General features: G+C 39.2%; 1 protein-coding gene across 3 annotated transcripts in view; it reads left to right on the top strand.

Annotated features, from left to right (window-relative positions):
- LOC135485750 (E3 ubiquitin-protein ligase UBR2-like) overlaps positions 1-27,613 on the top strand; it is a 650,469-nt gene that overhangs the window by 478,490 nt on the left and 144,366 nt on the right. For all 3 annotated transcript variants that reach the window (XM_064768146.1, XM_064768147.1, XM_064768145.1), the window contains 2 exons: positions 15,172-15,341; positions 19,746-19,833. In XM_064768146.1, coding sequence (XP_064624216.1) covers positions 15,172-15,341; positions 19,746-19,833 — 258 coding nt within the window. The remainder of the gene's footprint in view (positions 1-15,171; positions 15,342-19,745; positions 19,834-27,613) is intronic.

The following is a 27,613-nucleotide window of genomic DNA, read 5'->3' as shown; positions in this document are numbered from 1 at the left end:
TTCAAAGTTGGCGTACCTAAACTGAGCCATAAGCATGTTGGTCCGTTTGTACAGATCATTAACTAAAACCTGAACCCTCCTCCGACGAACATCAGGACCAAGAAGAATACCCAAATGAATTTCTTCATTAGAAATTTGAACACTTGTACCCTCAAATACAATCTCCCCTGGCGGGTCATCCTGCAGGCTGTGTCACCCCAGGTAGAAATTAATTACCAGTATATGTACGATCTTTATTCAGTGTAGCTAGGAATACTCTGACTGGAAGCATGGTTGATTTTTGAAAATAGAGACTTTGATGAACAAAAATTTTACAAAGATTGTACAAATATTTTGTTCTTAGGACACTTACATTTGGGCCAATTTTGTTAGAACTTTGACAAACTGATTATTAGGTATGTGACTACATGAATATATGAGCAGTTTGTCTCATCTTACGAAAAAAGAGGATTTGTAAGCACTCTCTTTGCATAAATCTACAAAATACATTGTATAGTGTAAAACAAGCCTCACTCTAAACAATGCATTCTGTGTCACCCCAGGAAGAGATTAATTGCTAGTTTATATACTATGCCTAACACTTAGCATAGCAACACATAGTTGACATGTGACCCTCCTTTCAAAAACCAGTGACGTTTAATTTAGATAAGATTCACAAGGATAAGCCTTCTTAGTATTCCACTATACCAGAACATTTGAAATTCCATATTTTTGCGAATTTCGCGAGTAGGTCAGGCTCGCGAAAATATTCTGCCACAAAAATCTCTTGCTTTTAACTTCAAATCTATGTCATTGTTACCATGTTTCTTCAAAGGTTCTGCATACAGCTTGGCCCAACAAAGGCCTAGGTGTATACCCTGCGCAGTTACCACTTGTCATAATTACAACTAACTTAAACTGCTTTTGCTTAATTATTTCTTAATTATTGCTCATATTATGTTAAGTAGGGGCAATTTACACTACAGTCCCCATACACTAAGAGCGTTGACTCAAAATAGACAGTTTAAATTTTCTTGGAAAAAAAAAATGTTCACTCACAAAAATATTTTGCCGCAAATAATATGTCCATCGTTAGGCATATTTTCCGTTCTACAGTAACAACTGAACATGTAGCAACTGAACATGTTTGAGTGATCAGTCTGGATGCGCATAACACTGTGACTTGCTCGAGGCAGGGGTACACTAAATGATCGGCAAAGCCGCGGCATTTCATCAAATGATGAGAACCAGGTGAGATCGACAAAAATGCCTACTTTATAGCTCTAAAATCGTTATTCTTCAGTCAACTTCAAAATTTAAAAGAGCTATTTATGATAGAGATATATTTGCTAGGAAACTCTCTTGTTCCCAGAAGTGTCGCTGCACACAATTTTATTTTTAGCTCACCTCTCGGGAGATAATACAATACCGTGGTGTCCGTCGTCATCGTCCGTTAGCGGAGCACGTTTCATCACCGCTAACGCTAGATGGCTAAAAGCTTTGGGCAATATGCCTAGACGTATTTTATATTTTTCATGATATGACCTACTTATGCCCTCCAGGCAGCCATCTTGGGAATAGTTTTTTGCCTTTTTGGCTCACCATCTAGGTGAGGCTATACAATACCGTCGTCGCCGTCCGTCTTTCTATCCTTTTTAAAAAGAGTAGCACGTTTCTCAATCGCTATGGCTATGAACTTGAAACTTTGTACACAGGACCCCACAGGTCAGGCGACCTCTGACAATGAATTTCAGTCCGATCTGATTCTTAACTCAGCCACCATCTGATTCTTAACTTGGCCACCACCTGATTCTTAACTTGGCCACCATGACATTGTTTCAAAACTTACAGAGAACTACAGAGGTTTTGGCCACCACTGCTACTATGACAATTTCTACTCTTTGCCATTTCTGGGCCTGAATATGATGGAGCACTCAATAGGTACATGTGGTACTATCAGACCAAATCGTATTGGCTATCCTCAAAACTTCACAAATATTCCACTGCAACTTGGTGATGTGCCATTGTTCAAAAAGTCTCGAAACATGATGGCGTGCACGTGGCAAGACAATAAGCGAGTCAACATGTTGTCAACTATTCATGGAAATGGAGTGACAGATTGTCAAATTAGGGACAAGAGAGCCCCTGGTAATATGAGGACAGCTCACAAACCAGACTGTATAATTGAATACAACAAATTCATGGGAGGAGTGGACACAATGGACCAACTCCTCCAGTACTACGAATATCCCCACTGGAGCCACAAATGGTACATCCCCCTGTATCATAGAATCCGTGATGTTGCAATCATAATGGTTATCTCTTGTACAAGAGAGTCCATCCTGATGGAAATATGACACATCTGAAATTCCGCAAGGGTGTCATTGATGGGCTGGTGGAGGGCCTTGCATCCACACGCAAGCGCAGAGGACGTCGAAGTGATGAAGCCGACATGCCTCTCCGGCCTCTTGATATGCATTTTGGGTGGACTTCTCAAAAGGGGTACAAGCCTAACTGTGCTGTTTGTTCCTACAATGATATCAAGCATGTACAAACATCTGATGGGTGCAAAGACTGTCAGAAAGCTATGTGCTGGCCAGAGTGTTTTGAAGTGTACTACACCCAAAAAGACTATCGCCGTGTTGGAAGGGTTATCTGCGAACGTAAACATGCAGCTAGGGAAAACCAATAGATTTGCAATGAGAAAACTCTAAATACAGCATAGACTGTCTTTTTTTATGTTATGATGATAGACAAACCAAATGACAATATTTAACAATTGATTCATGAACAGTTTATTCAATTTGGATTACATGACATTTTTTCGGATTACTTTTTTTGGATTACATAACATTTTGGCCCAGAAAGGGTTAATATGAACATTTTGAGAACAAAACCAGCTGTACAGTCTGAAAGCTCTGGTAAATAGGAACATTTTTTATATGCATTGTTTTGTTTTATCTCTTTCAGAAAAGGGTGTATTCGTCAGTTTAAATAAACATGTAGATTTTGCCAACTTTGCCTCTGTTAAATCGGCGCTGGTAAAAAGCCTTGATTTGGTGAATTCGGCGCTTTAAGGGTTAAGGTCACAGAGATCAAATGGTGTAAATTGGCCGTTTGAGTGTAACAATGGCACTTTTCTAAACACCTAAAGATATGAACTTGAAATTTGGTGCACATGACTCCCTTTGTCATATAGCCGCTGACACTGAATTTCGGTGTGATCTGATTCTTGACTTGGCCACCAGGAGGCCAAAACTGAAAAGGGTAAAAGATGCAATATCTTGTTTATTAGTGACCTGTTTCTGATGAAATTTTTATGGTAGGTACTCCTAGCAGGGATACATCACACATCCTATGGGTTTTTGATTCGACATAATTTTTAGGGTCACAGAGGTCAAATAATGTAAATTGGCTGTTTGGGTGTAACTATGGCACCTTTCTTAACCACTAAACCTATGAACTTGAAATTTGGTACACATGACTCCCTATGTCATGTAACCGCTGACAATGATTTTTGACTTTGCCACCAGGGGGCCAGAAGTGGAAACCTAAAAAGTGTGATATCTCTCGTATGAGTGACTCGTTTTCGATGAAATTTCGATGGTAGTTTCTCTGAGCAAGGATACATCACATATCTTACAGGTTTTTGGTTTGTCCAAATTTTCAAGGTCACATAGGTCAAGTGGCGTAAATTTGCTATTTCAGTGTAACTGGTATGTTCCTAAACCGCAAAAGCTATGAACTTGGGGGGTTTCTGAGGGATGGACCAGACTAGCTGAATTGTAAAATCCAGTATGGAGAATAGGGGTTAGTTTATGACTTTATTTGATAGTATATCATTTCTTGTTTCAATCCAGAGTACTACAGTGTGTATTGGTCAATGTTTGTTGTCGTGAGGGGTGGTTTGGCTGGCCGACCTCCCTGAGCCCTTTTTTGTGAATAAGTTCCTTTTTAGTGGTTAAACTCTGTGTTTTTCCATTAAAACGAAGGGGTCCAAAGTGAACGGACTTTCTTATTTTCAAAATTCTGTAACTTTCTTAATATTTGGGCTGGAACCATATTGATGCATATTCGCAGATCTTTCCAGTGATACCAGTGTTGTTACATTTCAAGGAGGTTCATTTTTTTAGTCGTATCCCTCGGTATAAAAACTAGCAAAACAAGAAAATTATACTTTCAAATCCATTTTACAGCGCCATGCTCCAGAGTTGAATACTGCAAGCTGTAATGTATTCATTGATATCTATACTTTCAAGGTTTTAAATATGACTTTTGCTAAATGTCATTAGAGTTGATACAATGCGACTTAAATTCATTAAATCCCATTTAATTCTTATAAGTTATATTTTGTTTTATAAATCGCCCTATATACTATGGTAGCAACTGATTTTAACACCGACATTTCTAACAAACAGAATTAAAATTCATCGAGAAATGGCGCTACAATACTTAAAATTGTGTTTTTTCGAATTAATTAAGAATGTAATTCAATGAATGAAGTCAGTTAATTGTAGGGGATTTTTTGTAGTAAAAATGAAAACACTGACAATGAGGAATAAGTATATGCCACTAAATATGTCTTTGAATATCTCCTCGAATGTATGCCTGAAGGGCTAAAAATTATAAACCAGCAGACAGTGTAATTGGAGTTTGGTTAACCCGCCACGAGTTCTGCAGGTAAATGCTTGGATCAAACATAAGAGCAGTGCTGGCTACCGGTAGTCATGATAACAATCTCGCCAACAAATTCAGACGTAAATTGTTCTTGGCTTGGGGACGCTTTGAAAGAATTACGTGCGCTAGTTTGAAATGTTCTTAGAAAATAATGTCCGTGGAGCAAATGATTCTATTATGCACTGACGGTCATATGACGCTCATTTGCCCTAATCCGTAATAGGGCAATACAAGGGCAATGGACATGAATATTTTCCAGGGGGACATTTCTACTTCTACACCAGCTATAATTGTCTGATTGTAAAGTTATTGTTATGTCGGATGCGACAAGATCTCAACTTAAGACTGTTTTTTTGCTGGTACAGAAGAAAACCTTTAAATGTTGGAAAACATCTTTAAAGATGCTGCTAAATGTTTCACTGTATTAACCATTTTACTGCAGAACGTGAAACAGAATGATCGCATGTAACCAATGATTATTCGGGAAGTATGATGAATAAAAAAGTACATCGTTGCATACTCCAAACCTGAAATCATTTCTGAATGTAATTAGGTTGTAGGCTGTAAATATGTAGTTCAGCTACAATGACGAGGCAAATATGTAGCTGGTTGGGATTAGTTTTGAGTGAATACCGTAGGTGCAGCAGGTGTTATAATGCAAAATAAGCCAGTATCTGGTCGCCATACCAAAACGCGTTAAAAAGACGCACTTTCCGCAACAGGTCACCAACCTTGTACGTTGTGGGTTGAGCCACCAGCCTGTGCCGCATTTGTGGAACCGTCCGTATTGGGCAGGCCTTTTTACGCCCAGTGTATGGTATTCTCTTCAGCCTTTATAACAATGGTACAGATGTAGAAACAGGGCTTGGGGGTCTGATATTGCTGAATTTCGGGGTGAAAGCACTAATTTATGGTCTTATTAGCCTAGTTATCGCAACTACTGCTGATTACATTGGTCTGTACAATGCCTTCACTGTCTAGAGATCTTTAGTATAAAAAAAATCACCAAGAAATGTTTTATTCAGGTGTTTTCAATTTTTGACAGTTTTTTTCTACAAGGGTTTAAAAACTGTGGGAACAGATCCCTGGCACTCACTCACTGTGGATCATACCTGTAAAATAAAACATTGAGAAAACACTTTTATTTTGCTTATGAAGTTATACAAGACCAACAGACAGTAATTAGGTGCTACTGATCAAGGAAGGTCATTGATATTATTAAGAATTTAGAATAAATATCTTTGATGATAATTTTACAGGTTTGTATACCATGTATACATTCGTGTGTACATGTTGATCTAACAGTATGGTATATGTTTAGTATGTTGGTGCTTACAGTCCGGGTTAACATTTATACTTTATATATACAGATTGTTGATGTATTTCTGCGCTTGCACCCAACTCTGTATTCTTTTTAGCACAATCATTTGTAATTGTAACTGTACGCTTCAATTTGAAAGTATGAATAAACATATATATATATAATGAACCCTAGCCAGAGATATGTTGGGTAGTTTTGACACAACCACACTTTGCAACGGCGAAGATTCGCTAAATCTCAAGCACGAAATCTGTGACACCGCAACAAGTTTGCTTCAAAAGATGCACGTCCTGACCATAATCACCCAAACTTATACCGCAAACATACTATTCTTTAGACCATTTTCTTGTCGTCTGACGAGTTAACTTTGCCTGATGCAGTGTTTTAACACAATTTTGAGGACCATAGCTATAACGAAAGTTCACACTCGCCATTGATTGTAGAAAACTCCTGACAGATCAATTTAATATCTTTTATTTCGCTCACTTCCATCAAAATTACTGGCAAAATCATGGCAAAGAACTATCATAAAACACTCCAGATTGTTTACAGGCGTAATGTTACATCAAAAGCTGTAAATAATAGAGATTTAACCGAGCACTATTTTGCTTGCTCATGTCAATGTCAGTCGATATTGACAAAAGCGACCGGCACTTTTGCCACTAGTGCGCAGCAACCACAACTCCTTCGTTGAGCAGCTTATCGAGAAAAAACTTCACACGATTTCTAGAAGTAGTCTGGCACTAAAGGGTTTAACGTAGAAATTACAGTATTCCATGAGCTTCGCTGGCAATTTAAAACTGTAAGTGAAGCTGAAAAGTCGTTGTTGACTGTTCGCGATAGAAACAAGAAATAAGTCAGGTTTTTGCCATCGTTATTTCGTCGGTCCCCATAATGGACCATCGTGTCCGTTTTTGCACTTTACCACTTTAAATGAATGAAAAGAAATTCTGCATTTCAACGTTTTCGTTGATCACCTCAAGGACACAGATGATCGAGAGAGGAACTGAGCATCACTCATGGAACCGAACACTTAGCACCTCCAATTGCTTTTCAACATCAGTGCTCACTCGGTCATCAGAAGAACCAGTAGATTCTAGTATTTCATTCTATTTCTGTCACTGACTGCAATACTGTAATACACAATAAAGAAAACATTATGTGGCAGTTTAGTTTGTACTCGCTATCAATGCGGGCTATCAATCATACCCTTTGGACTTGGTCATTGTTTGGTTGTCCCTGATGTAAAGGTTGCCCCCGCCTCGGCTGGACCGTGTTCACTGGACTAGTTTGTCACAACCCACGTACACTTCAAAGAAATTGGTGTAAAGGCCTAGACTGTTACTTGTTGTCCCTAGGTTGTGACTATGCATCCAACTGTTTGGTATTAACCAGCACTTTATAAAGGATTTAATGTAAATGCCCACACTGCTTTTACTGCTTGCTTAAGGTGATGGCCATGCAATGAGTGGACATTTTTTTCACAACCTAAACTTCAAAGGAATTCATAAAAAAGGTCAGGACTGCCTTTACTGGCTGTCCCTATGTTGTGACAACTGGTTTGTCTCCGACTGAACTTCAACGGATTTTGTGTAATCATCCTGAGTGCAGTTACTGGTTTTGACCATGCATCTACTGGATTGTGACAGTCCAAGGATCACCATTGCAACTAGTAAGATTAACCTACTGTTACAACCATAAATTGTAATCATGCTCTTTGTATGAAGATATATGTACAACCAGATGGACCAAGCGAAGCTCTCTGGCCGTAGGCCTCTAGTTTATACGCCAATTTAAGGAAACTTATGAGATTGATACAAATTATTGAAATTCCTGTAGATTTCTTAAAACATGAACAATTGATGTAATTCAGCTTTTGTGATGAAGGGGACTATCTCCTCTTTATGATTTTTAAAAATATATTTAATGTCATTTAATGGCCTCTTACCATAGAAACCACTGAACATTGGTATACAGCAAAAACAGTAAATTTGGGGCTTTAAAAAAATCCAGTTGCCCCTATTCACATACTTTTACCCCAAAAGTATGGAGACTGTTGCTATGATGGATAAAACACAAATTTCATGTTGTTCCAATTTTATTTTCTGGACTAATTAATATTAGCATTTATGAATGCGAAAACTGGGGGTAAAGTCACCAGAGAGTTAACAATTCGATATTGTAAAAACTTATTAAATATCCTAAACAGTACCTCTTGATATATTTCGGGTAGAGTAGATCTTGCAGGAAAGTATGCTTTTTGTCGCGTTGAGTGAAGACATCTATTGCCAAAGTCAGTGCAGTTTTTGTAACCAAGCTGCGAAATGTTACTTCAACTTGGAAAAGTAAGTCCCAAGCACTATGGTGACGTCATATAGGCAGGGTATTTCCCCGAAACCCCGGCTATTCCTCGGGGTTCCCCAGCTGTTTCAATTAACATTCTGCCTCCCACTGGGTTGGTAGATCGAACTTGAAGTTGTGCCCCCCCTCTCCCTGCTGGTTAGTCACAACCTGAACTTCGTGGATTTTATATATTGGTTCAGACGGGATGATATAGGCATTAACAAACTGTGATGTAGCTGGCTAGAAAAAAATAGCTTTTTAAAATACTTGATGTCGCCCCTTCCGGCAAACCTATTTCAATTATCCGCTAACTTGGTACGCAGGGCCTGTTCCGGGAGTATTGGTAATGTACATAATTAAACATCATTGTCCGAGGTTACATCACTAGGGTATATATTGAAAGCTATTGCATAGCAATTCAATAAGAATACTGCTCGAGTCGCCAGATTCCAAGATTTTCTCCAGCTTTAGAAAACTGGAGACCGCAGGTTGAGAGCTTTCGGGTTGGAGAAAATTAACAAGTGCAATCTGGTGAGGAGGATCACACACGAGGGCAGTCTTATATTGATCATATTCCACATATATTCCCAGAAATACCAAGAAAATGTTGATTAAAAGGCAATATTGGTTTTTAGCTCAGCTGACAAAGTCAGCGAAGCTGGTAATATTACTAAGGGAATGGTGTCCGTCCTGCCATCCTGCCATCCTTCCATGTCAATTTTGGGCATTTTGTAACCGTAAGACCTAGGCACTTTGTTGACGCTGCTAAATTAGGAGTAGCCCAAGGGGAACTCAGAAACCAAAAATCAGCGCGATCCGACCTACATTCGGCGAATCAGGTCATCGGGAAGTTTAAACTTCTTTCCTTTATACCTCGGGCCACAGAGGAAATATTGTTTTCAAATCTGGCCGAATATTTTTTAATAATTTTTCATTTTGACTTGTAATGGAATTAGTTTAGTTTTCACCGCCAGTTGGCGCTACAGGCACATTTGACAGATTTTTGGACGATTCAAAAGCCTGGGTTATGACGTATAGTTGCGCAGTTGTATTCTGCGCATTGAATTGGCCAGGGAACCAGGCTATATTTCAGCATGGCCACTGTGACCAGTGTAAAGATGGTAGATTGATTTTGCAACAAGTAACCAATTTTCTGCTAAAAAGTAGTCAAGTAGGCGATATTATCACTAGTTCTTTTCAGTGGGTAGTCATAAGGTCTTAAGGGAATACTTTCAGAAATTAGTTCTTGAAAATTTGGCCACAATTCTGTGAAAACGATATCGGAAGTGCACGCTCTGTTCGCGATGTATTTTGAAGTGGAGAATTCCCACAGTATGTGCAGTGAATCGGCATGATTCTGTTTGCATATTAGTTTTTAGTAATACGATTCTTACATGAGTAAAAAGTAGACGTTTTAAGCAACACAATAATGTTACTCCCATAAAAATTGATTGCAAATTGACGGAGCTACGGCATTCTGTTCGGCAATTGTCAGCGCTGATAAAATACATTGCATGCTAATGCATGCCAAATGGCACACTTTAAAAAGCGTTCATTGGACAACGTAGGGAATCACCAGAAATGACGTCATCGCTGGTTTAAATCTTCTATATAATAATATTAGAAGGGGGACGAATAAAGTCACACTTAGAGGCGTTGGATCGCCTTGAAATTTTGCATGAATGGTGGTGACACCTTACCCTGATGCAACGTCTTGGTTTTATTCAAAAATTTACTTCAGCGGAGCAGAAATGAGGGATTTTTGGCTCACTGTTAGGGGAGTCTATACGATAGCCCTGTGTCCGTCGTCGTCGTCCGTCGTCGTCGTCCTTCGTCGTCCGTCGTCGTCCGTATCCTGTGTGGCACGTTTCTTAACCGCTTGACCCAGAAAGTTCATACTTGGTGTGTGGGTACCCCTAGGCAAGACCTTCCTTCAGAATGAAAATCAGCGCAATTTGACTGCTGGTCTGCCATATAGGGGGCGCTCTTTGAAAACCTATTTTTGTCATTTTGAAGCTTATGGTTAAAGCTAGAGCGATGAAAATTTTATGGTGGGTGTATCTAATAAAGGTACATCACATATCACACGGGTTTTTGATTTGACCTTCATTTCAAGGTCACAGAGGTCGAACTCTAAAATTTCTTTGATCATGGCACGTTTTTTTGCTATTGGTCATAGACTCTCCAAATTTGATATGTAGACACCTATTGGGCATCTCTACATGTTGACACAGATTTAGGTCAGTGTGACCTACTATTCAGGTATAAGTAGGTCAAGGTTAAAAAAGCCCATTTTCTTTATTCCAGCAGATTGAAGTTTGAAATGAAGTTTTAGAGGTCGGCCTGATATAGAGGTTTCGATATTAAATAGATTAATTTCTTTTCATATCACTAGGTGGCGGTATTGTGCAAAAATGTCAGTTGGCACATTGCCAGCAGTTTTGAATTTCGCAGTTCGAGGCAATCCGTCGGGGTATCCCAGATGCGCAGTGTTGTACTGCGCCACTAGATCTGCATACTACAAGTATGGAAGACAGCCATTTTATGAATTTGAAGCGAGACGAAGAAGGAATTAAATCACCTTGAATAAATGCTAAAACTTAATCATACGCTCTGCGGATGAGGTCGTATGTGTTGATTACATTCTTGTGATTGGTTTGAGATGATTAGTTTGTTCTCATTGCCGGTTGTTTTAGAAAATTTTGACTGTGATTGGAAGGTAAAATGAGAAACTTGTCACACTGTTCTTCGGCTTGGAATGGGGATAGTCAACGCAGAGCCAGTTGGTACAAGCTGCCTTGCGAATCGGGGTGGCGTTATAATACTGTGAAAGAACAATAAAATGATGAATTGTAGCAGTGTGTGTCAGAAATTATGTGATTTCCATTGCATTTGACGATCCCAAAGTTTCGAGAGTATGGCAAAATGGCCGCTGCCGTCATTGGAGATTAGCGTCAAGCCGGAACCTTTCGTTACAATGTGGGCTTTTAAACACAAGTTAATGGTTTATAATCACCCAGACGCTATTCATTAGGTAAACCTCTACTAAAAACACTTGCTTTAATTTTTGTAAACCTGTCACGAGTGCTTAAAAAGAACCATTTTTGTGATCGTTTTTCGTCGCTGTAGAAATGTACACAGTCGGAGTCTGACAGTCAGTGTTGGTATACACATGAATCCATGATACACGGAGCTGAGACACGAATGTAAACATTTGCCTGTTGGGTCGGAAGGCGTTCACAGTTACCGATCACTGCCCCAAGAAAGGTCATCTGAGCTGGTTGACTAAAGTAGATGATGATAATGATGAAAATGTAGCACTGCTGCATATGCGCAGCTGTCATCAGTGCTTTTATATAGGCCTAAGTAGTATAGTCGGATTCATAAGTAAATGTCACTGACTGCCCTTTTGGGTCGCTGTGCAAAAACTATTGGGCCGATTTCTTCAAAGTTTGGTTTTTCTTGAATCTAATTTCAGGACCCAACACAATTTCCAGGTTAGAGATTTGCAAATTATAAAGAAAAAAATTGGCCATTTTTGGGGAATCTGGAGGGCCCGATTTTTTTGATGGATAGTTCTAAATGAAACTTGGCAGCTTTAAAGATACACACGAAAAAAAATTAACCTGAACATTTCAGCAAAATGCATCCAGAAATAAGCAGTACAGAGGAGAAAATGTCAAAATCAATACACTACGTCAATGTACACCAATACATACAAAAAAATTTTTCTTCGTAACCATGGTTACTGAAATATAAAAATCCTCTTGGGTCCCGAAATTAGATTCAAGAAAAACCAAACTTTGAAGAAATCGGCCCAGTAGTTTTTGCGCAGCGGCCCAAAAGGGCAGTGACATTTACTTATGAATCCATTCCGACTATAGGGCTGTCTTGTAACTATGTTATTGTCTCAAAAATGAATACAAACTGCTACCTAGTTACTCAGTACATCATATTCTATACTGTGCATTCCTTGCTTCAATTGTTCTTGTATCATATTTTTCAACATTTCTCTCTAATTGCAAGCCGAGGATAAATACTCCTTTCAAGATAGCGTAATCACACGCAATTCCACAGGTACATCCCATTCATTTGAAATTTCGGCCAATGACAGCAGGTTTTACAAAATGTAAATGCGCTGTTTATTTTCAATAGTCACTGAATAGCTAAGACACATGTAAACCCGTCTTAATTGGCCAGAAAACATCTCTCAGCTTCTCCCACAAATAACGATTCACTTATTCCAACGTCAGTAACATGTGCACGCGGAAAACAATACGACTAACTCCATTTTTTTAAGACAAACCACACCATCCCACAACTATTGCATGATTAACCCCTAACAATGACAAGTTCTTCCTCATACTCTCCCTTTCATATCGACAGGTGAGCACAATGGCCCTGGCCATTTCATTAATCGGACACTGTCAATTCTCCTTACCACTCACAGAAGCCAAGCCATTGCTGTTAAGTTATGCAGGGGCTTAATCAATTACCTGCACTCCCTGTGGGGTGAATAACATTACCTTTTGAACAGCTGGCTGTAGGGGGATGATTGGAACAGCCGGTATACCTGCTGACCTGCTGAACCCAGATAAATGTTATTTTCAATCCATGATTGCAGGTCACCTGATTTTCGAGATTTCGCGGGAAATTGTAAACAAACGCATGTGTGCAGTTCAAATGTAAACAAAAATGTATTTTTGGTACTTTTGGTTGCTGGACTTGGATTTTCCCGCAGTTAGGAGCTGGGGTCAAATTGGTGGTCTATTGTTTATGGATGCTGTTTTAGTCAGAGGTAGCACTTGATTATGAAGGGATTTTCAAATATAAAAACGACCCTTTGTATTGTAAATTCCAATCACCTGCAGGACAGGTCAATTTCTCTCAATAAAATTAATTTTGTTGACTCCTGTAATCTCTACCTTATCAAAAAAAAGACAGTGGTGTTAGTCCCAAACTGGTCATTTCTATTTATTTTGACCTCTGTTAAATCAGGATACCCCTCAATTACAGACAGCATTTTGTATCCTTGTGCTGTACAACCAAGCCTGGACATACCACAGTTGTCCATGGAGAAGTCTCATCCTCTCTGACACTTCTTTTCTGTAAAGCTACCGATACAACATACTGAACGAGGGATATCTTCTGTTGCCTCCTGTAATATTTACATACCATGGCTGATTAGTTCAATCATATTTCATCCAGCTGGCAGCTCTGCATTGGAAATCTTAGTAGTATAACGTGTTCTCTTGACCTTCAAACAGTAGTATAAAGCTGATATTTACTACTTTACACCCTCAGTCCTATGTCATTAGGTCATCCAGCTGAGCGCCAGGCCCTTGGGCCTCTTGTTGTCATGAAAACGTAAGTTTTGAGGTAACCAAGTCAGGACTTCATGCCGATGTCGAATGGCAAGAGTGGGGGAATTCGAACGTCATGACATAACAAAAGGCATTACTTTTAATGGGATTTTTAAGTTGCGCAGACTTCTTTTTAAAGCAAAGGCATTCCTTGTGGACACTTTCTATGGTTTTGGAGACGTTTGTACTTACTTTTTGTTGCAAATTTTGTTGTTTTTCAAAGCATGTCTGACGAATTAGTGGATTTAGGGTATGTGACAAATAGAAGGCCTACATCCTGGCTTTAACCCTTTTGGAGCTGAATTTCTTTAAAGAAAATCAGAAAAGTGTTGGTCGCTATTACATGATAAATATCGGTGCTATGTCAATAGTCCTAGAGTTTTATAAAATACAAAAGAAATGATATTCTGATCAGATCCTGACCCCCATGCCCCTTTCCGATGTCTGACAGGTGCTAGGGCAGTTTAAAGGGGAATTGGTGTCTCATCGCCTTACAATAACTTCCACGATCAAAGGGTTAACCCTCTTGCTACCGAACTCGCCGATCAGCGAGCACAAAATAACAAAGACATTTTCCCGAACTCTCTGAGCGGCGAACACAAATGTAGTCTCACATTTCGCTGCGAACAGCTCAAGCCATACATGTAAACTGTTTAGTGATAGTCTCATTGCAATGTGTATGAGGTCCTACACAAAGTATCGGAGATATTGGCGGTTGATTTTCAGTGACATTTCTCTGAATCTTGCGAAACTTGAAGAAAAACTATAAAAATCCACCAAAAAGTTAACTTTCATTTTTGAAAATGAAGGAAAGTACAATGAACATGTTTGTGAATTTGTTTGACGTGTTTAGTTTTCAAGAAATTGCAATAAAACTTTTTTTCATACATTTGTCAAAATTTGCATGTATTTGATGAAAAATGCATGCTTTTACTCAAAAGAAAAATGTTATAATCTTTTTGATTGGCCCATCTTCAAGAATAGGAGAAATTCCACAAACTTTTCTATTACTCCACAGCTGTAGCTTTTACAGGAGAGGAGGCAAAAATTAAGGGAATAGACATGCATTTTTCTTGTAATTCGCCAAAACAGGCCCGGGCCCAAGAGGTTGAACTATAGGAATAGGTCTGGCAGCAAGAGGGTTAACAGGTTTTAACTAGGTTGTCTACTAGGTTGTGACAGTCAAAGGAATCATTACAACTTGTAAGATGTATCTGATGTCACAATCTTTAACTGGTTATCATGCTCATTGTTATGTATACATTTGTATGTTCAAACCGATGGACTAAGCAGAGCTCCCTGGCTGACTACCTCTACAGAGTGGCTCAATAAAAATTTTACACTTACAAAATGGTTAATATCTTTTATTATTTTGGCATTTATCCTCAAACATACATATGTACTTGAAGAGTTTGATTTAATAATTTAAACTTGATGTGTGGATGTCTTGATAACATGACTTGACAAATTATTTTGCCCCTATTCCAGAAGAGTTATTCCTGCTGCAACCATGTCCATTACCAACCGTGACCAAAATGATGGCAGACAGTGTGGCCAAGAACTTCCAAGCCCTCTATGAGTATGTGTTGGAGCCAAGGGGGCACTTCAGTGATACAATCAATGAAATGATCAGAAAGTTCAGCAGGGATGCTTATTCAGTAAGGAAATATTTCAATCTCACAGTAAACTCTAAACCTTCATTTTTTCAGAGCTTGTTTTTTTTGGGACAATTCCCCCTGGACAATCCCATCTAGTCAATTGCCCCCAGTAAGTTGCACCCTGTAGAATTGCCCCCAAGGGAAAACCCCCCCCCCCCCCCCAGTAAAATTACCCTTAGAAAAATTTGCAATTTGACTTAGGGGAATTCTCAAATTGACTTGGGGAGCAATTGACTGGGGGGAATAGTCCCAGAACCGTCGTTTTCATGGATTTGTGCTGTTTTAATTAGACTGCAGAACTTATGAGATGGGTGTGAATTGTGTTGGTCCTTTCTTTCTTTCTTCGTAACTAATTCCTTCCTTCCTGCCTTCCATATGTTGACACATTTGGACATTCACTTATTACGGCATCAACATGATCAATTAGCAATATGGACTTGATTATGGTATAACCAATAACGACACCTCAAATGACACCTACTGATTTGATTTCAATGTATGCATTTTTTATCAAAAGTTATTTTACTTGGGATGCATAAACTTTGATTCAAGCTGTTTTGCTCGCGTTACCATAACCGCTGAATTCAAAAGAGGCTTCGTGGGTCCATGGTGCATTTATACGGAAGCGTATTAGTGCCAAGTGAAAAAAAAGTGACTGGCATTAATGAAATTCTTTTTTTTAATCACGTACGTACGAGATAGTATCACATAGTAACTAATAATTCGCGCTATTGCGTACGTACGTGATACTAACGTGTAATTACGAGATAACTATCACGTTATTACGAGAAAACTGTCACGTAATTACGAGATAACTGACGCGTAATTTCGAGATAACTATCTCGTTGTTACGAGAAAACTATCACGTTATTACGAGATGACTATCACGTAATTAAGCGATAATACATTATTACGCGATAACTAACGCGATATAACGCGATGACTAACACGTTATAACGAGATGACTATCACGTAATTACGAGATAACTAACGTGTAATTACGAGATGACTAACCGGTAATACGCGATAACTGAATCTCAGGATGAGGATGTACACACAGATAGGCGACACACTAATACTAGAACTCTATAATGGCGGACTCAATGGATTGCCAATTTCCTGAATAAAAGACTCGGGCAAGGACCAGCAGCTATCATAATCATGAACTTTGAGAATGATAAGGTTAGTATGAGCTTATCGTGTAAATACGTGTAAGTTATCGCGTAATAACGTATTACTTATCGCGTAATTACGGGTTAGTCATCTCGTAATTACGTGTTAGTTATCTTGTAATTACATGATAGTTTTCTCATAATAACCTGATAGTTATCTCGTAATTACGCGTTAGTTATCTCGTAATTATGTGATAGTTTTCTCGTAATAACGTGATAGTTATCTTGTAATTACGCGTTAGTATCATGTACTTACGCAATAGCGCGAATTATCACGTTATGACGTGATACTATCTCGAACGTACGTGATAAAAAGTTTTTTTCATTAATGCCAGAAACTTTTTTTTCACTTAGCACTAATACGCTTCTGTACATTTACGCAAACACTGTAAACTGCAGTTCAATATAAATCAAGGTGTTTTAGAATTTACAAACAGGGGTTTGCTGAAGAAAAAAAAAAGCCAAGTTCAAAAGTAGATGATTGGTCCATTCACTGACAACAACACATTCTAACTTAAAACTGCTCGAACACTTTCTTTTCATTTTAATTTAGTGATGAATGTATAGCATGCTCCATGTGCTATTAATAACTATGCACTGTGATACATTAGATTCACGGTTTTGTTACTCTGGGGTGTTTTCTGAATACGTAAGAATTGCAATTTTGTTCCAATAAAAGCAGAATTTGAAAAGTTTATATGGTAAGTGTATCGACTGAGGATACATCATATTTCACAGGAGTGTTTGGTTTGACCTAATTTTCAGGGTCAAAGAGGTCAAAGTTCAAAAGTTCATGTGTCGTCACTGATAACGTAAACACTCAAACTTTAAATTGCTTCAGGATTTTCTTTTATATCCATTAGGTTACTACAGGGTGGCCCAGAATCATTTTCGCTTGCACAAGAGAATTCTATTGTGTATCTATTAAATTTTACTGACTCTGAGAGTCAGGGACGTAAAACTTGACCTCAAGTCTTTAGCAAGGTGTCTTGGGTCAGCTGCACTTATGAATACAAGTAACCTTGGACTGTTGATCTTTACGCTAATTTAATGATCGGAAACAGAGAAATTGGCCCTACATTTTTGTTGTGGAGGAGAATGTTGGTGGAGTAGTGTATCCTTGAAAAGTTTCTATGCCTCTCTTAAAGTCTCGTCCAAGTCGAATCTAGGTTCCAAAAATCAACCATTTATATACAATTTTCTCCAGACCAACCGATCCACAACAACACAAGCAGTATTACAAAGCCATGTTATGTTTTCGTACACCCAAATCCTTGGCAAGTTATCCTCCTTGGTCCAGCCAACAGAGGATAACCCAGCTAGAAACTCCCCCAAGTTTGGGTCAAACCCCGAGAATTAATCATGAGGTTGCTATAATTTGACATTAAATTCTAGTTAATTCCCAAAAAACCTCGGATTCGGAAAAAGTTATGATATACCCTAGCAATCAAGCTCCTTAAATATTTACCAAGCCCCACAAACAGTACGATCCCTGATAATTTCCGAGTGCTAAGCGTATTGAAACCTTATTTAGTAACGTCCCCCCTCCCAAGATGTGCATGTTCGAAAGGTTTAAGTTGCGTCACAAATTCTGTTCAAATGGCTAATCTGTACTCTTTAAAACATAAGCTGTTTCACTCAAATGTTGACCCCTGAGAATGTTCTCAATAGAATTTAACCCTTAATGACCACCAATGTAAATACAGACAATTTGTATCGTACTATTTAGCCTTCTGTAACATATCCATTATGAGAGGGAAAATAATTCTGGGCCACCCTGTAGAGCCCTTGATCCCGATTCGGATTTTGTTTTATCTTCCCTCGAGATTGTCCATGGTTTCCGACCAAAGGGGTGAGCCTAATTCCGAAACCCCAAACAATAGCTGTTCCATAGATCAGCGGCCCTCCCTATTACATATATTTAGCTTTTGAAGCCTGATCGGAATGGCTAGTTACGCATTAATCCAACAGTGGGCAGTAGGGTTTTACACCTCCTTTGGGTTAAGGATATGGGTCACTGCTGCTTTGTGTGATTATTACAAAACCGAAGGTGCATGAATAAGCCTCATTCTAAATAATACATTTTGTGTCACCCAAAGTAGAGATTAATTACGAGTATATATACTATGCTTAGTATATATATCATTGTTTGTGTAGCTAGGACTACTCTGACTAGAAGCATGGTTGACTCTTGAAAATAGTGACTTTGATGAACAGAAATTTTACAAAGATATTTTACAATATTTAAAAGAGCTTTTTTTGATAGAGATATATTTGTTGGCGAACTGTCTCGTTCCAAAAAAGTGATTCTGCACAATATTTCATCTTTTATTTCTTTAGTGGGGAGGACATTTATCCTGGTTAAGAAACATTCTATATATCTGGTATGTAGGTCAAACCATAGTCGGTATGACATATGATGTATGATTGCTTGGAATACCTACCAAAAAAATATCATCGAAGACAAAGTCGAGAATCAGATCAGATCGAAATTAATCAAAGTGTCCCAATGAAATTAATCAAAGTGTCCCAATCAATCAAATTCGTAGATTTACTACATGTAATCATTTCCTGAAAACAAAATAGTTGCAGTTGTTCCAATAAAACTCAAGTGACATAATTTTCATTGCTGCAGGGGTCAAATTTCTAAAGTTTGTGTTTTGGCCATTGACTAACAATGCAAATGCCCCAACTTAAGACTTCTTTAAGGTAATTTTTCTTCATATGAATAGCATATCAATATGCATGGTGTGGTGGGGTGCTATTTTAAAGTCAGCCCCATTCATTTCATGGCTTCACTACCAGGGGGCTTTTGCTGATAAGGGAAAAATTGCAATTGCTTCTATGCAACGCAGTAGAGTTTGATGGATTTTATATGGTATGAGTATCAGCTTAACCCATCCTCCAACTTGACACCTGCCTAGTGTTTGACTGAGAGCTGCCAGCTGCAACGAAACACTGTATTTTCATCCAAATTCATTGATTCACATAAAATGGAATCGCCTTTGTTGTGGGGTACCCATAAACTTTGGTACCTTTGAGGGCTTATATCTCAAAAAACAACTGAGCTACATCTGGTGCTAAAGGAGAGAATGACGGAATCTGTTCTAATGGCACCTAGAGTCTTTAAAGTAGTCATCTTGTAGTAGTACTGAAGTATAAAAACAAAATGAATGCTGAATCATCTTACACATATATATGGAGACAATATAATACGTCAAGTATTTTTCAGGTTGGACTTGATGTAAATCCAGATGATGACAACCACAGGGTACCTGTAATGGCCTGGTCAACATGTGCTTACTCTATTCAAGTCATAGGTAAAACACTTTTTCATATCCTGGAGCTGGGTTTTATGGCCCCAACTGGTTGTCTATAATTAGCTCACCTCTGGGGTCCGTCACATCCATCCTTGTCCGACGTCGTCCGTTAGTCGGGTACGCTTCGTCACCGCTAGGGCTAGATGACTAAAACTTGTTGTGATGGTAGCTTTGGGCAATATGCCCAGACTCAATTTTGAGCTACGCTGGCATTGCAGCATAGCTTATGGTTTGTACTGGAGCTTGCCGAAAGTAGTTCCAGCAAAATAGTTGCATTTTCATCTGAATTTGCTGTAGCTGGGCCAGGAAATGTGCCAGGATACCAATATTTTGAACTCTTGTTTCGATAGGATTATAGCTATTCACTGCAGAAAGACTAAACGTCCCGTAATTTGCAGTAACTTGCAGATTTTAAAGTGATACTATGATGTGATTTACAACTTTGCGGAAATACGTCCGTTTTTAATTGTTGATCACAAATGTAAAGCTCAAATTTTCCATTTTTGATTAGATTTATTATAAAATCGCTGAATGTAAACCACAGCGACCGCGAAAATGTTCATGTTGTGACGTCATCAACTAAAACGGCATCAAAGCGAGCCATCCGGGCAGGATTAAACCATCAATTTCTAGAAAATGTGCATTTCGATTCGAAAACCTTACCGATTTATGAGAAATTGACGTAGTCATTTGTCAAAAACAGCTAAAACATTATATGGTGAAATTTTACACGAGTTACCCTTTAAGCTGGAAATTGTCGTCTGGTCAAAACTGGCAAAACAGCCTTGATCCTACCTGTCTCTGTAATGTACTGAACGCGCTTCACATAAGGCATTGCCCTAAGGCATTGCAGCCGAGGCTGATATTGTGATGGCCATTTTGCGAATGTACATAGAGTGTGTACGTCATTTCAAAACATAGTTCCAATCTAAATTGTGCATAACGAGCAGATAGAAAGTGGTATTTTCCCGATATTTTGATTCTCAATGTCAACATGTCGTTTTGTGGGGTTATTTTGTCTAATTCTTATTAATATTGCCGATAAAAGACACATAGAGAAACCCAGATTCATGCGCTCAGTTCATCTACGTATGGTAGAGGTTTTGACAGACAACCAGGGTGAGTTTTCTCTGTATTTTCTCTTGATTTGATTGGTACAATTGGCCATGACAACTGTTATTTGAAAAGTATAGAATAGTAGTATAGAATGACTCCCGTAGGTTTTTAGCTCACCTCTTAGCAGAGGTGAGCTTATCCCATACCATGGCGTCCGTCGTCGTCGTCGTCGTCGTCGTCGTCGTCGTCCGTCGTCCGTTAGCAGGGCATGTTTCGTAACTGTTAGAGCTATTGAGTTGAAACTTGGTACACATGTACCCTTATGTAATGACACCTTGGAGACCAAGTTTCGGTCCGATTCGTTTCATGGTTTGGCCACCAGGGGGCCAAACGTTAAAAGTGAAAATATGCAATATCTCCCTTAATAGTAGTCGGGAAATTTTGAAAAAAATATGGTAGGTACTTCTAGCAAAGGTGCATCATATATCCTCCGGGATTTTGATTTGACCTCCTTTTCAAGGTCACAGAGGTCAAATGGTGTAAATTGGCCGTTAGGATGTAACGATGGCACGTTTCTAAACTGCAATGACTATTGATACCAAATTTGGTACACATTTACCCCTTAGTCAGGTGATCTCAGGGACCGAAGTTTGGTCCAATATGATTCACCACTTGACCACCAGGGGGCAAAATCCAAAAACCTTAAAAATGTGATTATTCCTTAACTTCTTGCCCGATTGCCACCAATTTGATATCATTGGTACATCTAACCACCATACAGTATATGTCACACAGGTTTTTAATTTGACCTTCTTGTCAAGGTCACAGAGGTCAAATGGCGTAAATTCGCCGTCAGGCCGTAACTATGGCACGTTTCTTAACTCCAATGACTATTGATCACAAATTAAGTACACATGTACCCCTTGGTCAGGTGATCTCAGGTACCGAAGTTTGGTGCGATCTGATTTGCCGTTTGGCCTCCAGGGAGGGGGCCAAATCCTAAATTCTTCAAAATGCCATTATTCCTAGTAATGACTTGCCCGATTGGCACCAATTTTATATCATAGGTACATCTAATTCTAACAACCATTCAATGTGTCACCCGGGTCTTCTTTGATTTGACCTACTTTTCAAGGTCACAGAGGTCGAATGTTATGTAAATTGGCCATTTTGGGGAAATTGTAATTGCTTGGACCTACATCAAACCTAACACTACATGACACAATACCATGCTCTTTATCCATCTTTCCTCCACATGAGGTGAGCACAATGGCCCTGGCCATTTTTTACAAAGGAAGTGTTACCGTTTTTGGCTTTCTGTCTCGTTAAATTTGCTCAGTCATTGAGTCGAAGTCGAAGATCAAAACACACATGAACGCCTTAGTATATTTTATACACAAAATGGTGCTGCAAAAAATTCTTCCCAATCATCAGAATGAAATAATCGTAATACTTCACAATTATCTGTGACACATAGATATAACAACTGCAGGAAAATGACTTAGAAATCCAGACAAAACTTTGTTATTAGAATAGCCTCTTTGTATTTATAAACATCATCGACATAATCAAAACAAACCCGAACGCTAGATGAAGAAACATGGCGGACCGCTTCACAAGAAGTTGACGTTTTCTCATGTTCTTGTCAAAATAACAATGATATCGTAGACCTTTGATAGTGACACTGGTCAGAGTACACAAAGAATAGCGACGAAGTAGTCTGCTGAAATTGCGAGGTATTTTCAACGAACAATAAAACTGCCATTCTCAGTCTATGCTGATATGCAAAACCGCGAGGAGCTGCATAAACTTGGCCTACATTATTTACCATACATTACACACCCGGTACAGGTACATGAACAAATGCAATGCACTGCAACATATGTACAGGGAAGTATGTATGCATTGCAAGCCATGTGTCCAAACTCTATCAAGGTGAACGTTAGTTAGTAAATAAGGGTGAACTCTTTCAAATTTAACTCTAATTTATCCCCCCCCACCACTTCACTAGTTTTTTAGCTCACCTCTTAGCAGAGGTGAGCTTATCCCATACTGTGGCGTCCGTCGTTCGTCGTCGTCGTCGTCGTCGTCGTCGTCGTCGTCGTCGTCGTCATCGTCCGTCGTCCGTTAGCAGGGCACGTTTCGTAACTGTTAGAGCTATTGAGTTGAAACTTGGTACACATGTACCCTTATGTAATGACACCTTGGAGAGCAAGTTTCGGTCCGATTCGCCACCAGGGGGCCAAACGTTAAAAGTGAAAATATGCAATATCTCCCTTAATAGTAGTCGGGAAATTTTGAAAAAAATGTGGTAGGTACTTCTAGGAAAGGTGCATCATATATCCTCCGGGTTTTTGATTTGACCTCCTTTTCGAGGTCACAGAGGTCAAAGTTTGCTGATTCACTGAACAGTAGCATGTTTCCTATCTATTTTAGCTAGAAGGTTTTAAACCAGTGTGGACATGTATCTGGGGATTCTCTATTCCACCCTAAAAATTTCGGCCGTTCGGACATCAAATATGGCCGCCAGGCAGCCATCTTGAAAAATAAACACAGTACAACAATGAATAAATACAGTTGCAGCCAAATTTGATCTGGATGTATATCTATGTACTCTCTACTAAATCCTTGATTTTTTATCAAATGTGATAGCCAATATGGGTGCCAGGCGGGCATCTTGAAAAATTCTTAGTTTGGCCACCCGGGGGCCAAATTTAATGTCCAAAGTTAAAATGTTTGATTGCTCGTTTAATAGTGGTCTGATTTTCATAACATTTTTATGGTAGGTACTCCTAGCAAGGCTAAATTTCATGAATGTGGGTTTTTGATTTGTCCTACTTCTCAAGGTCACAGAGGTCAAAGTTTCCCTATGGCACCGCCATTTTACAATGACGGCACGTTTTGTCACTGCTTTAGCTACAGATCCCTAACTTGGTACGAATGTACCCCTATACTCTTAGACTAAACTGCAGTCTTTTTCTGATTCTCAGTTTGGCCAGCAGGGCCCCAAATGTTAATAGTGGACTCTCCCCTAAGAGTGCCTTGAAATGCTGCTAAGTGGGATAAATTCAACTCACGCATTATTTTATCTCTCATGTAATTTCATTGTAAAACATTACTTCATTTCTTTCTTACATTTAAAACCATGCTAATGCTTCATCCATCTTCCCTTCACAAGAGGTGAGCACAATGGCCCTGGCCATTTCATCCCACAGGTTTTTTTTTTTTTTGTACATTTATGTTTTACCGTACACCCAACATGAACAGCGAGCCATACAGGGTTGTATATCCTCTCTCGGTTTCGTGTATCAGCACAGACTACTCGTTGTTTTTGTGACATAATCGGGAATGTCAATAATAAGTATCTTATTTTGATGGTGTTTTTTTGCAAAGTGCTATTTTTTCTCATATTTACAGGATGATGCAGTCTATTATCTACGAGTCATTCCGGTGGTCTCCACAGGCAAAGTGGTGTTGCTGTGCATGCTGTGGAAATGGTGACAGGAAACCAATCAACTAGTCAGCCATGAGATTGACAGGATCGAGAAAGAAGACGCTGTATCTATTAGCTGATTTGTCCTTCACGTCTTGTTTTGCTGTATTTTGATTGAATAAAGAAGCCTTGAAATTGAATAGGCATCTCTGAGTTTTTATTTATTATAATATCAAAAAATAAAGCTTGCCTATTAAACCTAAACTCTTGAACAAGCAACCTTTAACGCTTACTAGTGTCATGCTCGACCTTAGGTCGAGTTAAAATTCCTACCCCTTTACTGTGGCGCTCGACCCTGGGTCGAGAGAGAGGGAAATGCCTCAGAAAATAAATTATCCACAGCACAATTTGAGGTCTTTATGTCTAGTTTATCTGCCAGTGTAAAGACGGCACTGCGTCTGACCTTTTGATACCAGGAAACCAAATTGTTTCTACATAAAAATGTCCCACAACTGAAAGTCGAGCACTTTTTCAGAAGAGGTCAGGCAAGGGGTATGGTGATGTAAGAGACGTCATCATGCCTCATGTCACAATCAAGCAAGACACTGCATTGTCGCCTCAATGATATGAGACAAGAGGGTGATGTCACAATCAAGTAAGTGACCACATTGTAGCCTGATCGATATAAGAGAAGAGCGTGTTGTAAGAGACGTTATCATGCCTGATGTTACAATCAAATAAGCCTTCCTTGTAACCTGATTGATACAAGAGAAGCGGGTGATGCAAGAGACGGCATCATGCCTCATGTCACAATCAAGTAGAGACCGCATTGTAGCCTGATTGATATGAGAGTAGAGGGTGATGATAGAGACAGCATCATGCCTCATGTCACAATCTAGAGACTGCCTTGTAGCCTTATGGGAGGGACTAGGGCAGTGACACAAGAACTAATCTAAACTCAAGGTAATGAAGGAGAGATTTGCACTGACCTACTTTTATGACCCTCTGCCCTACTTTAAGACTGTTCTAGCTAAAGTAGTTGTGTTTGGTATCGAACTAAAGATAATGAACAGTAGGTTTGTGCTAACCCATTTTCATTACCAACTGCCCTACTTGGAGACGGTTAAAACGAAAGGTGTCATCCGTGTTTGATATCAAACTAAAAGTGTTTAAGGGTAGGTTTACCCTGATCTACTTTGATGACTTACTAAACAACTTGAACACCATTGGAGGAAGGCACTTTTCTTGTCATTTATCTCATTGCGTGCACATGGGTTGGGCGTTGTAGATGTGCTAACTGTAGATTTTAAATCTCTCTATGCCTGTTTTTTTTTTTAAAGTCCAATATTGATTGATTTTTATCATTATATGTATTAATTTTAGGGGACCCCTATTATGGGTCTATGATCCCTCTGGGTGTCCCTATTGAGTGCCATCATTGTGTTCCTTCCTTCGTTTGTTTGTATTTTTAGCTCACCTCTTAGCAGAGGTGAGCTTATCCCATACCGTGGCGTCCGTCGTCCGTCGTCGTCGTCGTCGTCCGTCGTCCGTTAGCAGGGCACGTTTCGTAACTGTTAGAGCTATTGAGTTGAAACTTGGTACACATGTACCCTTATGTAATGACACCTTGGAGACCAAGTTTCGGTCCGATTCGTTTCATGGTTTGGCCACCAGGGGGCCAAACGTTAAAAGTGAAAATATGCAATATCTCCCTTAATAGTAGTCGGGAAATTTTGAAAAAAATATGGTAGGTACTTCTAGCGTGCATCATATATCCTCCGGGTTTTTGATTTGACCTCCTTTTCAAGGTCACAGAGGTCAAAGTTTGCTGATTCACTGAACAGTAGCATGTTTCCTATCAATTTTAGCTAGAAGGTTTTAAACCAGTGTGGACATGTATCTGGGGATTCTCTATTCCACCCCTAAAATTTCGGCCGTTCGAACATCAAATATGGCTGCCAGGCAGCCATCTTGAAAAATAAACACAGTACTATTACTCCGAAAGTAATGATTGGATTGCAACCAAATTTGATCTGGATGTATATCTATGTACTGTACTAAATCTTTGATTTTTAGCTCACCTGTCAGGTGAGCTAATACGATACCGCGGCGTCTGGCGTCCGTCGTCATCGTCGTCGTCGTCGTCATCGTCGTTGTCGTCCGTCGTTAACTTTTGACAAAATCGTGGCACGTTTCTTAACCGCTTGACCCAGAAAGTTCATACTTGGTGTGTGGGTACCCCTAGGCAAGACCTTCCTTCAGAATGAAAATCAGCGCAATTTGACCGCTGGTCTGCCATATAGGGGGTGCTCTTTGAAAACCTATTTTTGTCATTTTGAAGCTTATGGTTAAAGCTAGAGCGATGAAAATTTTATGGTGGGTGTATCTAATAAAGGTACATCACATATCACACGGGTTTTTGATTTGACCTTCATTTCAAGGTCACAGAGGTCGAACTCTAAAATTTCTTTGATCATGGCACGTTTTTTTGCTATTGGTCATAGACTCTGTAAATTTGATATGTAGACACCTATTGGGCATCTCTACATGTTGACACAGATTTAGGTCAGTGTGACCTACTATTCAGGTGTAAGTAGGTCCAGGTTAAAAAAGCCCATTTTCTTTATTCCAGCAGATTGAAGTTTAAAATTAAGTTTTAGAGGTCGGCCTGATATAGAGGTTTCGATATTAAATAGATTAATTTCGTTTCATATAACTAGGTGGCGGTATTGTGCAAAAATGTCAGTTAGCACATTGCCAGCAGTTTTGAATTTCGCGGTTCGAGGCAATCCGCGGGTATCCCAGATGCGCAGTGTTGTACTGCGCCACTAGATCTGCATACTACAAGTATGGAAGACAGCCATTTTATGAATTTGAAGCGAGACTAAGAAGGAATTAAATCACCTTGAATCAATGCTAAAACTTAATCATTTGCTCTTCGGATGAGGTCGTATGTGTTGATTACATTCTTGTGATTGGTTTGAGATTATTAGTTTGTCCTCATTGCCGGTTGTTTTAGAAAATTTTGACTGTGATTGGAATGTAAAATGAGAAACTTGTCACACTGTTCTTCGGCTTGGAATGGGGATAGTCAACGCAGAGCCAGTTGGTACAAGCTGCTTGCGAATCGGGGTGGCGTAATAATACTGTGAAAGAACAATAAAATGATGAATTGTAGCAGTGTGTGTCAGAAATTATGTGATTTCCATTGCATTTGACGATCCCAAAGTTTCGAGAGTATGGCAAAATGGCCGCTGGGCGATTAGCGTCAAGCCGGAACCTTTCGTTACA

This window comes from Lineus longissimus, chromosome 3 (assembly GCF_910592395.1).
Source record: "Lineus longissimus chromosome 3, tnLinLong1.2, whole genome shotgun sequence".
NCBI classification, from domain to species: Eukaryota; Metazoa; Nemertea; class Pilidiophora; order Heteronemertea; family Lineidae; genus Lineus; species Lineus longissimus.
The sequence above is the reverse complement of the archived record's forward strand: the minus strand, read 5'-3'. Positions and strand labels throughout refer to the sequence as shown.